At 39.3% G+C, this 14,721-nt stretch overlaps 1 protein-coding gene across 1 annotated transcript in view; it reads right to left on the bottom strand.

The window, feature by feature from the left end:
- The window catches only part of LOC116514640 (maestro heat-like repeat-containing protein family member 6), a 41,655-nt gene extending 34,268 nt beyond the window's left edge, over nucleotides 1-7,387 (bottom strand). The window contains exons 1-2 of the mRNA XM_032226256.1: nucleotides 7,049-7,387; nucleotides 4,644-4,796 (exon numbers count right to left, since the gene is read on the bottom strand). Of these exons, the coding sequence (XP_032082147.1) occupies nucleotides 4,644-4,796; nucleotides 7,049-7,387 (492 nt within the window). The remainder of the gene's footprint in view (nucleotides 1-4,643; nucleotides 4,797-7,048) is intronic.
- Nucleotides 7,388-14,721: the final 7,334 nt, after the last annotated feature.

A 14,721-nucleotide genomic window follows, 5' to 3' on the forward strand; every position in this document is an offset into this window, starting at 1 on the left:
CCCCTTTTTCAAACCGTAATTCAAAATAATCTAACCAGATTTCCCCTTCTTAGTAAAGTTAAGCAACATAGATCAGATATTACTTTACACAGGAATCAATTTCTATCTTAAGATAATTCCAACCGACTTCCCCTTCTAGTAGAATTTAAATAACTTAGTTCATTCCACATGCATTTTACTCTCATCCCCCACTTGTCTGATATTTACCACTATCAAATTTATGCTAACATTTGTTTAAAATATAGCTCAGAGCGATTTGTAGCATGAATCATTCCACATATTCCAGTAATACTTTCAACAAGAGTCAGTTAACCTTCTATTTTAAGGTAGTCGCTTCTAACAAAGTTTAAACAACATAAATCATTCCGCATTCTTTTTACAGTTATCTTAAGATAATCCCAAGCGGCTTCCTGTTCTAATAAGCTTTAAACAACGTAAATTTTGCCCTCTTCCCTTGCTTGTCTGGTATTTACCACAAATAACATAATTCATTCCACATACATTTTACCCTCATCTCTTGCTTGTCTAATATTTACCACTATCAAATTTATACTAGCGTTTATTTAAAAAGTAACTATAACAACCAACTTTCCCTTCAAATAAAAGTTAAATAGCATGGATCATTTTCAAATAATACTTTCAGCAAGAGTCAGTTAACCTTCTATTTTAAAATAGTCCCATCTAACAAAGTTTAAACAACATAAATCATTCCGCATTCTTTTAACCACTATCAAATTTGTGCTAACGTTACTTTAGAATCTAGCTCAAAGTAGTTTCATCCAGCTTTCCCTTCTGATAAAAATTAGTCCACTTTTTCTACCGGAGAGAGGTCTCAAACCCCCATTCAGTCCTCAACTTTAGGAAGTCTTTTGAAGTATCTAAATTCTCGATCTGCGTTCTTCTGCTTCTCCGAGAGAGGAGGGGCTACCCCCTCCATCTTGCAGCCGCATGGCCAGCCGTTTGCTTTCTCCTTCCGCTTGTCTCTCCTCTCTTCCGAGCGCGTCAGGAAGTCCCGCCTTCAGAATCCTACAATAGAAATCTTGAGCCTCCGAAATAGAGTTAAGACGAAATCTTTGATTCTCAAATGTAACCGTGATGCCGGCAGGGGCCTCCCATCTGTATCGAATCTGTTGACTCCTAAGCTCTTTAGTTAAAAAGGCGTAGTCCCTTCTTGCTCTCAATATCTGGAAAGGAATCTCTTTGAAGACAATCAGGTCCTGATCATCAATTCGGAGCCTATTATTATAAAAATTTTGCACAATCGCGTTTCTAGATTCTTTTGTAGAGAAATATATAATTATGTCCCTCGGGAGCTGTCGCTGTTCCGCTATCAATGAGTTCTGGCGATAGATTTTCCGAATCTGCCAATCAAAGTTAAGTCCCGGGCTTCCCAGCGCGTGGCTGAAGGCTTCAGCAAAGGTCTGTTTTAAATTCTCTTGCTTCTTTTCACGGAATCCTCTGACTCTAATTGCAAATGCCTTCCTATTAAAATTTAGTATCATAAGCTGTTCTTCGTTATTTCTAATTTTTTCTTGTAAAATTTGAATATTGGTAGTCAAATTAAAATTAGCCTTCTCCAGACTTTCCAATTTGTTTTCTATTTCAGCAGAGTAATCTGACAGGGCAGACACAGCTGCAAAAGTATTCGCCTTCATTTGATTAACTTTAGATTGTAAATCATCAAATAATTCCAATACAAATTCCCTGATTTCTTTCTTAAAAGCGTTAAGCATTTTAAGGAGATATTCCTGTGTTAAAAGTTCCTCAACAGAAGACATAGGAGACAAAGGCTGTGTTTCCAATGAAAATTCTTTAAATTCTTTTGTAGCAAGACGCTTCTTTGATTTGGATGGCATAATAAATAAGCAAGTAAGCAGAGCTTCGCTCCCCTCTATTTCCAAAAAAGAAAAATTTATTTTCTTAAGGAGCAGTCTGCAGGAAGATAACACCGGCTAAGTATATCAATCATCCACGGAGAGAAATCGCCATTTTGAGGTCTAATTAGACAAAGAAGTCTCTAAGACGAATGGTGCTGGTATTTACGATAGTACTAAAAACATAAATCTCACAGGGGTGGGACCCGCCCGTATCAATTCTAGCTTGAAAAAAAAACTTTGTCTTGTCCTGGGGGGGGGCTAGCCTGTCTGGGGCTGCCAAAAAAAAGGCAGCTGAGAAGAAATGGCTGGAGATAAGAGCTCCGCTTCGGCCGGAACTAATCTCTTTCCACAGCCAAAAAAAGAAAAAAGGCTGTGGTTTACGATTAGATCCTAACCTACGGGGCTATTCTCCCTGCCCCTTTCTTAGCCAGAAAGGGGTGCTATCTATGATCTTATTTAGATATACAGACCAGATCTCTGAGGAGCTCGGTGGAGCCCTCCTCGGCAACAGGCCACACCCCCCGGAAGTCCTCTCACCCTCTTTTTTGAGGGAAAAAGGTGCGTCTTATACTCTGAAAAATATGATAAGTTCATTTGCTCTGGCTTGGAAAGAGATTAAGTAACTAACATGAAATGGGCTGGATGCACTTTCATTTATTTTTCAAGTTTTCTTCAAAAATCTTAATAGTACTTGAAGAAAAAGAATGGGTTCTGAAGTGGAATAGCTCATGACTTATTATTGCACCTCCTTGCCTTCTAGTACACTTTTGATATAGGATGATTTTATTGTTATTGCAGGCACTTAGTTAGAGTTAGAGGGCACCTCACTGGGAAGTGTAAGAACCTTAAGTGACAAGGCTGGTGTAAGACTTCCTGATGAAGGTTTTGAAAATCTAAACAACAAAAGGAAGCAAAAAAAAAAAAAAAAAAAAGGACCAAAACTGGATCATAATGAATTGGAAGTTCTTGAAAGATGAATAAGTGCACCCTATTAATTGAAAAGTGTGTATTAGTTGACTGAAGTCACAAAATATTTTCAGAGCACTTCTCTTAGGAAACACTTATTTAGAACTTTAAATATTGCAATACAACTTTTCCCAGTGTAGGACTATCTCCATCATATTAGGATTGAGCAATATGAATGACATGAATCCTGTTGCTTCGGAACAATAATGCAATTCTGAGTTAGTAATCTTTGGACACATGTATTTCAGAATACAGATTACAATCAGTGAATGCGCATGTAATGTCAGATGGAAAAATATTCTTTTGTTTCTAGAATTCTTAGTATTGAAGAGTAAAATTGCACCCAGCTTCATCTAGGGCGGTGTTTCTCAACCATGGCAACTTTAAGTCCTGTGGATTTCAACTCCCAGAATTCCTGGCTGGGGGATTCTGGGAGTTGAAGTCCACAGGACTTAAAGTCACCAAGGTTGAGAAACACTGATCTAGGGAATTCAGAATTATAGGTATTTCTGATGATGATGATGAAGTTTTTACTGATAATCAATGCATCCTTAATGTTAGCTGCCATCTTATGCTTGCTTGTGCTTTGCTGCTATGTGGTGAAAGACTGCCATGAACTGTGGGGAGGGGGAATGAGCAGGTGGGGAGGGAAATGAAAGTAAATCCTGTATCCCTTGAAGATGTTGCCTCAAGGTCTTCCAGCTAGAAGAAGGAGTGGGGCTGCTTCCCAAGCTGCACTTGGACCAGGGGTGGATTCCTGCCAGTTCTAACCTCTTCTATAGAAATCTACAGTGCTGTTTAGAACCGGTTCCAGCTCCCTGCCCCTGCCCGTCCGCACATCATCAAGATGAAGAGCGAGAGGAGGAATTCTGGGAGTTGAAGTCCACAAGTCTTAAAGCTGTCAAGTTTGAATACCCCTCGGGGTTTTTTTCTAAAGGGTTAGGGGTGCAAGGGTCTTGTAACTTGACAGCTTTAAGACTTGCGTGCTTCAAATGGCAGAGTTTCTGAGCCACCATTTTGGTTGCTAAGCAAGAGCGTTGTTAAGTGAGTTTCATCACATTTTACAAGTTGGCCATGCCCACCTAGTCACATGGCTGGCAAGCCACTCCCACCAGGTCACATGGCTGGCAAACCACTCCCACCCAGTCACATGGCTGACAAGCCACTCCCACACGGTCACATGGCCAGAAAGCCACTCCCACAAAGCAGGCCACACTTACAGAAGAGGTTCTAAAAAAAATTGAAACCCACCACTGACTTGGACCAACCATTAGGAAAACGTCTTGTCTGAACCTGATTGGTTATGCTGGGGTGAGCAATGAGAGACAGTTAAGGGAGGGAAAAGTAGAATTTAGGGATTGTGGTGCATTACTTTGCATTACACTTGGTTTTTAATAAATTATACCTTTCTCAACAAATGGAGACAGGGTTGTTTTTTATTTAGAGGTTTGTGGCCAGTCTGACACCTCTACATCTATTTCAGGAACATCACTATAGAGATGGCTCAGCAAATCAAAATTGTTTTTGATTACAGTGATTATGCTGTAATATGATGTTTGATTTAAAGAAACAATAATGCAATTAGCAACTGGTAATGGCCATTTATGGGGGCAGGTACCACTGAAAAAAAAATCAAAATAGGTTGGTTGCTATTGAAACAGTGTGCAAATCAGTTTGTTACTATTTAAACTTGCAGTGCTACGGCAAGGCATAATTTCAAGATACCTGCAGGGTGAATCTGAGCATCAAATCAACATAGAACCTGACAATGAGACCTGCAAAACTCTCATCTTTTCTTACCTTTCCCCTTAATTTGTTCTTCTCTTTCTTCAAAAGAGAATTCAGCATAATTGCAGCTGCCTGGATATTGTTTCTGTCTGGGTCCCGCAGGCTAGCCACTGCCAAGAGGATCTGCCCAGTAACGGTGGCTGTTGGATCGGTTTTGAGAGGTTTCTGAAAGAGACAGAGAAGAGGCCGCCATAGAACACATATTTATAATCGGAGATCAAGTGTAAATATCTGCAATTCTTAAGCAAGTGGCAGAGCCCACTTGTGCTTTTATTAAATTTTACTCCTTGCTGCAAGGAAAAGTCTTGGACAAGTCACTCTAAGCTTGTGATGGCGAACCTATAGTATGTGTGCCACAGGTGGCATGAGGAGCCATTTGTTAGGGCATGCGAGACATTGCCCTGTCAGCTCCAGCTGACTTTGGCCTTCATTTTTGGCTGTTTCTCACTCTCTGGAGGTTTCTCTGAAGCCTCTGGAGGGTGAAAAACAATCCAACGTGGTCATGTACCTTCCCACTATTACTATTACCTTCCCACCAAAGGTGGTTCCTATTTTTTCTACTTGAATTTTTACATGCTTTCAAACTGCTAGGTTGGCAGAAGCAGGGATAAGTAACAGGAGCTCACCAGAAGTTCAGGAAAGTTTGTGTGTTGGGTGTGTTCTCCCTCCAGAGGTTTCAGGGGAGCCTCCTGAAGCTTCTGGGGGGGGGGGCAAAAAAATGGCCCTACAGACAAACCGGAAGTCCATTCCCGAACTTCTGGGTTGTCTGTAGGGTCATTTTTCACTTTGAGGGAAGCATCCTGAAGCCTCTGGAGGCCTCCAGGGGGGCGGGGGAGGCCATTTCACCTTCCCAAGGCTCCTAGAAAGCTTCTGGAGCCTGGTGAGGGTGAAAAACAGGTCCATTGCATGCCAAAAGCAGGGGGGGAGGGGGTCATGCGTGCATATGCATGGGGGGGGGTTACGCACTTAGAATTATGGGTGTGGGCACGCCCATGCATGACCCCCACCTGGGCTCCTCCTGCTTTTGGCACACGATGGGAAAAAGGTTAGCCATCACTGCTCTAAGCATTAGCTCTGGACCATAACATTATGTCTACTTCTGGGTTCTCCAATATAAAGTTTGACAGCTGTGTGAGACTACAATTCTCCTAATGCTTAAGTAGTAAGACCACAAATTATGCTAATTAGCAAAGATGGGGGTTGAATTCCAACACGGCTGGAGGAGACCAAACTGGGAAATGCTAGTTGAAGTGTATATGGTGATCGGACATGAAATTAAATGAACTAAAATAAATTGAAAACTGGGCCTCAAGGCAATATATATGCAGAAATTGGCTAAGAACCAAAGTTAGTCTTTGAGCAGCATATACTAGAAGCCATATTCCAAAACAGATAGAGTCTCTAAAAAAGTGGATTGAGGTAGATTAAAAATGCATTTGATTTAATTTAAATGTTATTAATAGCTTTCAGTAGCTGTATTGGGAAAGTATATAGTTCCACTGCTGCATAGCTCACAATAGAATCCCTTATGCCACCAGGCTTGAAATTTTGGGCTTGGACAACCTGAAACTACGCCACCGATGGTCTTACCTAAGCATAGTGCACAAAATTGTCTGCTACAATGTCCTTCAACCTCAATAATACATAGGTAAACAATATGTACAAACTCAAGGTTAACTGCTTCAAACTTGATTGCAGAAAATATGGCTTCAGCAACCGAGTTGTCAACACCTGGAATGCTCTACCTGATTCCATTGTTACATCCTCAACCTTAAACTGTCTACCATGAACCTCACCCCATTCCTAAGAGGTCCGTAAAGGGGACGTGCATAAGCGCACAAGCATTCCAGGGGTGGGATTCAAATAATTTAACAATCGGTTCCCTGCCCTAATGACCAGCTGAATAGGTGTGGCTTGGTGGTCATGTGACTGGGTGGGCATGGCCAACTCAATGTCACTCACGTCGATGGGCGCTTCGCCTTAGCTGTTACAATGTAATAAGGATTAACGGGAGAGGCAGTTTCTGCAAGCAGGGCAATAAAGATTAGGCTAGAAACAACATCAGAATATTTCCTTCCTGCCTTCCTTATAAGATTAGCTCTGAAAAGTGGGGAAAAACAAAAGGAGAACCACTGGTTCTCCCAACTCCTTAAAAAGTTAACAACCGGTTCTCCCAAATAGGTGTGAACTGGCTGAATCTCACCACTGCAACATTCCTACCGTCCCTGTCCCGATTTATTTGTACTCATTTCCTTTGTTCATGTCCATGTTTATACTTATACCTGTTATCTTTTATATGTTTGACAAACGAAATAAATAAAATAAAAATAAAATAGAAGTTATGAAGTATGAAGAACTGGAACATAAGCAGAAGACTTTTGGAATTAATAGTCTTCCGATTCATAGATTGATTGTACCTCATTACATTCTTCTGTAATCGGAGTCAAGGAGATACTGCCATGATGATCCAAGCCTGTAATCCCTGTTTCATGTTTTTCCTCCAGAAGGAAGTTCTCAAGATCCAGCCCTGATTGGACTGCGGGACATTTCTCTTGTAGGCTTCTTCTTCTTTTCCTCACATAGTATTCTTCTATTTCTGGCACAAATAGGTGAGCTTCCTGTGGATTATCTAATATGTCCTCAGAGGAGGTCTGTGTAGCTTTGTCAAAGCAGATAAACTCTGGTTCACTCACAAAGGGTATGTTCAGCCTCAGATGTGGGCCATCGGCCTTCTTTATTTTTTCTTTTATAACCATAGCTGCTCTAGGAGAGAAAGAAAGATTGTGAAGTGGCACCTCAAAAGAACTTCTAAAATTATTCTTGGCTAAAGCATGCTGAATTTGATGAGGAGAATTTTCAGCTAAACCCTATGGGATTTGGAAACAAAATCCCTGAAATAAGGATTTCATAAAAATGTGTACAGGCAGTCCTTGACTTACACCCACAACTGAGCCAAAAATTTCTGTTGTTAAGTGAGATATTTTTAAAGTAATTTTTTCCATGTTCTATGACCTTTCTTGGCTCATTGTTAAGTGAATCACTGCAGTTGATAGGTTAATAATCTGGTTGTTAAGTGAATCTGCCTTCTCCATTACTTTGCTTGTCAGAAGGTGATCACATGATCTTAGGATACAGCAACAGCCATAAGTATGAACCAGTTGCCAACATCTGAATTTTGATTGTATGATCATTGGGATGCTGGAAAGGTTGTAATTGTGAAAAACGATCATGTCACTTTTTTCAGCGCCATTTTAATTTTGAATGATCACTAAATGAACTGTTGTAAGTCGAGGACTACCTGTATATAGTAATGAGAAATAAAAATGTTGCTGTTGTAAGAAAGCTGTTAACCTTCTCAATGAAAATTCAGAAATAAAATTACTCCCATAGTTCATGGCTTTTTGCTTTTGCTCAAAATATTGTGGTGATTCACCTGTACAATTCATAGCAGTGTTTCTATAGTATTTCCTTTATTCTAATTCTATAATCACAATTGATAATTATTTTCATATCTATTTTATTGTAATAATGTGTAGGCATATATGTAGATATGCTTTTAAGATGTATAAAGAACTAATCAATTCTCTTCCAGAACTCTTAATTCAAATTCCTCTACTGTAATAAGAAATGTAGGCAATGGACATGCCCAATGATATTCCTACAAAATATATTCCTACAAAAAAGGCCCAAGAATTTTTTACTTAAACTATGGAAAACTGAGATGAATAACTTCCATCCATTTATTTTTAATTAAACATACAGAGAATACACATTTGATTGATTGAGTCATTGATTGATGGAGGTGCCATTGTTTTTGTTTTTTGTTTTACTTCTTGTGACCACATGGATTTTCTTCATGGCAAACATATGCATATGAAAAAAGAGTAAAGACATTATGATTATAGCTTTTAAGTGATAATTCTTGATTATTTTAACCTTTGACATCAGAAATCTCTTGCTCCCAGTCTTAGAGGTTCAAATTGCATGTGCTATAGAAAATTGCCTTGATTTCACTTATAAACAAATCAAATTTGATCATTTTTCTTGATATTTATTTAAATTTCATTTATCTGATACATGACAAATACAATAACTTTGTTATGAAATAAATCTAGATGACAGAATAGATTCCTGTAAGAATGAATGACACATCAGAACCACAGAAACAGTGTGGATATAGATGTGACTTGTGACCTGGCAAACTCTGAAAAGTTAATGGAGGCTTACGAAGTATTTGACAAACTGAGATAATCTACTTACAAATTAGCATGGTTAGAACCAGGGTTACAGACTTCTCTTTCTGGTGCACCAGTTTTTGCCTCACTGGAATGTGCTAAAGAAAAGATCTCCACTAACATACACAGGTAACAATGGATTTTATTACATCATTACTTTGTTGGATACCCTGGTTACAATATTACCAAGAGGGCCAGTGTTCCAGTGGTTGACATGGGTAATCCCTCGTACAACCAACTCAGATAGTACTATTCCCAATGATAGAAAGCACGGAGACAGAAACCATTCATTCAAAGTTATTTTTGTTGCAAAGAAACAGAAACTCAAGAACAGGGGTGTCAAAGTCACATCATCATGGCGTTGACACGTGATGTACCAGGACTTCCCTCCCTTCGCTAAACCATGTGTGGGCGTGGCCAGTGCATGACACATCCAGCCTGTGAGCCATGGTGAAATTTAGTCGGTTCCAACAGGTTCGGGAGAACAGACAGCGGGAGGCTCCACCCACCCACCCACCCAGACGTCATCACGTCCTGTTTTTGACACTGCGCATGCGCAGAAGCTCGCATGAGCTAACATTTGCAAACCGGTAGCGAAGGTAAGTTGATTTCAGCACTGCTGTGGGCTGCAAGTTTGACACCCCTACTGTAGAAGCAAGTTTGAAAGAAAACTAGAAATGGTAAGCATCATGGATCTTCAAAATTCTATGGAAGCTCAGTCTGCATGGAGACTCCTGGGAGGGATGAGTTGGGAGGAGCCAGCCAGAGGTGGGCTTTGGAGGTTCTCCAAACTGGCCATAACGTTAGCTATGGGTTCTCCCGAACCAGGGCGAACCTGTAGCAGCCCACCTCTGGTGGTACAGCCTTGAGAGTCCTGAAAGGACAGGTTAGGGACAGATATAGATTGATCATCATGGAGAAACTTGATGGCACATAATCAGTCAAATCTGATGTTGAGTAAAAAGTTTTGTCGTAGCAAATAAAGTTAAAAGGAATTGCTTGAAACAAAAAAGCCATTGTATTCACCATGATTTAAATCATATAGAATGGAATGAAATGGACTGGAATTCTTTATTGGCCAAGTGTGATTGGACACACAAGAAATTTGTCTCCAGTGTGTAAACTCTCAATATACACACAACCAACAAGTGAAAAATCATGATCACAAACATAAAAGCAATCAACATAAATCCTATGATACAAACAACAAAGTGATAAGAAGCTAAAGAAATAGGCAATAGGGATGATGAGAAGGATAATAATAATAATACAGCCCTACTACATGGCTTGACATCTCAGGGCATAAGACAGTGTTGTAGAAATTAATTGTTTAAAAGAGTGATAGCATGGGGGAAAATGTTAATATTAATATTAAATAAATCTGTGTATATAGAAAGTAGGGCTATTATTTTTTGAAATGTAAATGTAAAGAAGATTGGAAGCTACTTCTTTATTATCCGAGTCCTCCGGGATTGGGTGGCCTATAAATTGATTTAATAAATAAATAATAAATAAATAAATAAATAACCTTTTTCTTTTATCTCTTTCTTTTCTGCCTTCAATTTTTTTATTTTTCAATTACTTATCACTTTTTAACTATTACTTACTTTTATTTCTTTTTGTCTTTACATCTGGATGTGTCTATGTGTATGTATGTATGTATGTATGTGTGTGTGTGTATGTATGTATGTATGTATGTATCAGTGGTGGGTTTCAAAAATTTTTGGAACCTCTTCTGTAGGTGTGGCCTGCTTTCCGGGTCCACTGGTGAAACCTCTTCTAAACGGTTCGGTAGATTTGACGAACCGGTTCTACCAAACTGGTGCGAACTGGTAGGAACCCACCTCTGGTATGTATGTATATATGTGTGTGTGTGTGTGTGTGTGTGTGTGTGTGTGTGTGTGTGTGTGTGAAGGGGGCATATGCTTGCATGATTGGATTTTGTGTGTGAGATAGGGAATGAATGAATAAAAAAGCTGAGAAAAGTGGGAGATAAAATGATTGCTTTACTCAGTGATTGCTTTGCCCATGCCTGCATCCACAGCAGATGCCTTCTAAATATTTTTCTATGATCAGAATTAATCTCAGATGTGGTCCAATCTATGTCAGTCACTAGGACCAGAGATTTTGTCTTCCAAGGTTTCAGCCCATCTTCCTGGAACTTCTCTCTAGCAGGGTGTGTGCTGTTCTGTGTGTGGCATTTATATGGTGCTTGTTGTATGTGACTTTTTAGATGCTGATTGGGGTGTGTTGATGGCTGGCTTTTAAGCCATTGGCTGTTCGCTTGTGCTGCCCAGCCCACACTTTCTAAGTACTTGGTAAGCTGATGGTAAATCAGCACTCCTATTGACTGATGAGGGGCCTATTTCCCAGGCTTCGATCAATTCCCTGGCTGTTTTCTGCCTGCTCATCCAACAATCCTAATAGCTGCAAAGATGAATGTGTTCATTGCAGTGTTTTTATCCTGTTTTATCCTGCAGTGTTTATATTAACTTTCATTTGTCAGATGGGGTTGTTCTCCTTGGCTGGAAGAACAACAACATCCAGGTAGGTTTTGCCTTCTTCTCTTTGCATGCCCCATGTCGTTCTCCTTGTAATGCTGATCAGACTTTTATCTTTCTGTCTTGCCTCCCACAGAATTTCATCTACTTTCAAGCCTCTATGTAGATAGGAAACTGCAGATAAAAAAATGCATGTTGTCCTTAGGAGTGCAACACTTTGATCTATAAACCCAAGATTTTTTCCCCAAGTAGCTTCCAGTACTATGAAGTAGTGCAGTTCCATCTGATACCTGAACTCAGTGGCAACCTTATGTTTGAAGTAGATAATGATTAAAGGATGAGGCTCCCTTGCTGACTATTGCCTTGAATTTCTGACACATACGATTGGAAACACAATTGCATCTTTCTGCCAATGCAGATTAAAATCATCTTTCTTGTCAATCCTTATAAACCTTGGAAATGACATTTCTGCATGATTTCCAAGACATAGAAGAAGCAGCAAGAGAATATTTATTATGACAGGCATAAAATATCTTGGATATGATCAGCTTTCTTTTTACAAACCCGTGCACTAGATACAAACCAAAATATATTATTCTATTGATTAAGCTGTCTCTAGGAGAGCTGTAGGCTAGACTGAGATGTCAAAAAATACCCAGGAAGAAAGCAGTGGCAATCTCTTTTGTTCCTGTTGCCAAGAAAATTGCACAGACATGCTCACAAAATCAAAATGAGTCAAGCTCAACTCACAGGAAGTTTTTTCTTCTTCTTTCCTTTATCTGGCATTGAAGCAGCGGGTATTGGTAAAAACAATTTTCAGTTCTGGTTAATTGTATTATACAAATTATAACTATACCGTAATGCCTAGCAACACAATTTTATTGTAAATTCAAGACAGCCAACAAACATTTGAGAGCACTCGGTTCGGTAGCACTCTTTTGTGAATGTAATTAATAAACTCTGATGCAAATCCACATATGAAAAATACGGTGCCAGATATTGAGCTAAGCTGGTCTACATTTGCCTTCATCACAGCCGACTTCAAAACACTGAATACTCCATATTCAAGCTGTGTTCTCTTGACCAGATGAAGAATGCAAAATGTAGCCCTGAATAAGTGGTGGTGTTCTTTCTATGTGTTTACATATATATATATAAGGAGTCGTATATATATATATACATATATATGTGTTTACATATATATATAAGGAGTCGAGCTCTGTAGCTCAATGGTTAACACATCTGCCTGAGAGGCAACAGAGCACAGGTTCGATTCCCAATATGGGTATGGCTAGCTGATGAGAGCTAAATAGCTTGAAATAGATCTATACTAGTCTCCCTTTATTTATTTATCAGCATAAATATAACATATATATATATATATATATGTTATTCCCCCCATTCATAGTTCTATTCTTGCCATATTGTTTTTGTTGTTGTTGTTAGTTATGAAGTCATGTCTAACCCATCACAACCCCATGGACAATGTTCCTCCAGGCCCTCCTGTCCTCTACCATTCTCCACTCAGTGACTCCATCCAGCCATCTCATTCTCTGTCATCCTATTCTTCCTTTGCCCTCAATCTTTCCCAGCATTAGGCTCTTCTCCAGTGAGTCCTTCCTTCTCATTATGTAGCCAAAGTATATGAGTCTCGTCTTCAGGATCTGGCCTTCTAAAGAACAGTCAGGGTTGATTTTCTCTAGGACTGACCAGTTTGATCGCCATGAAGTCCAAGGGACTCGCAGGAGACTTCTCCAGCATCATAGTTTAAAGGCCTCAATTCTTTGATGCTCAGCCTTTCTTATGGTCCAACTTTCACAGCCATACATTGCAACTGGGAAAAACATAGCCTTGACTATATGCGCTTTTGTTGGCAGGGTGATGTCTCTGCTTTTTAGTATGCTGTCTAGATTTGCCATAGCTTTCCTCCCCAGGAGCAAGCATCTTTTAATTTCTTGGCTGCAGTCCTCATCTGCAGTGATCTCGGAGCCCAGGAAAATAAAATCTGTCACTGACTCCATTTCTTCACCATCTATTTGCTAGGAATTGAGATGGCCAGATGCCTTGATCTTAGTTTTCTTAATGTTGAGTTTGAAGCCAACTTTTTCACTCTTCTTCTTCACTCGCATCAAGAGGCTCTTTAGTTCCTCTTCACTTTCTGCCATTAGATTGGTATCATCTGCATATGTGAAATTGTTGATATTTCTCCTGGCAATATTAATTCCAACTTTTGATTTATCTAGCCTTGCCTTTCTCATTCTCACCATAGGGTTTTCCAAAATGAAAGCCAAATCATAAGCAAATGCCCTTAGTTTAGGTCAACCATCCCACTCAGTCATCTAGAATGGAAAGACTCCTGGCCCAAGGTTTCACCAACAGTATACTTTATTAAAGCTTAAGTGTTTACAGGTGTAGCAAAGCTGAATCTGGCGTTCTCATGTGCAAATGATACAATTAGCTTTTCTTTTCCCCCCAGCCATCCCGCTGTTATCAGTTAATATCCAGTTTGGTACTTGGATATTGTTTGGGTAACAGACCCCCAGTTTGTGGGATTTTCAGCTCTGAATACCAATGGCTGACCTTCAGCTGGCTGGTGTCTCTCATGCCTTGGGTTAGCATATCTTTGTTTCCTCCCCTTCCCTAATTCCTACCTACATTCCAATCCTCCCTTCCCTCTTCCCATTGCTCATGTCAGACTGTCAGCTTGCAATGCTTGGCTAGCAGAATGGTAGCTATGACAGTTAACTTTATATGCTTCTTTTTTAACCTTCACCCCGGCAATTTTGTCCGATGTCTCCATTAAAATTGCCAGAGCTAGGATGAATAGCAATGGTGAAAGGGGATGTTTTTCCCTTGTCCCTTTGCATATTTAACCTGATTTTGTCAATTCCCTTTAAACTAATAATAAAATTAATTTCATCAGTTTAATAGAATTATCTCCAAAGTCAAACTCCTATCTTCCAGGAGTTTGACCAAAAAAGTCCAGTTCAAATTATCAACTGCTTTTTCCACATCAAGGAAATCAGTGTGGTTTGTTTTTCATTGTGTTACTCCAAATGTTCTAATATATCAAGAATATTTCTAATATTGTCTCTTAGTTTTCTTTTTGGTTAAAAAAACTGTATTGATCTTCATAAATATAATCTTGCAAGACATCCTTTTAGCTAAAACCATTATAAATATCTTATAATCATTATTCACTGAACACATTGGTTGATAGTTGTTTGGTTGAGTTTAATCTTGACCTTCTTTAAGAATTAATGCAATATTTGCACCTATCCAGTTGTCTCTATTTTTTGGCTATCTAAAATAGAATTCATATTTTTTTAACAGGTTGTAGAAATTTACCTTTGA

Source organism: Thamnophis elegans, chromosome 11, assembly GCF_009769535.1.
Source record: "Thamnophis elegans isolate rThaEle1 chromosome 11, rThaEle1.pri, whole genome shotgun sequence".
NCBI lineage: Eukaryota > Metazoa > Chordata > Lepidosauria > Squamata > Colubridae > Thamnophis > Thamnophis elegans.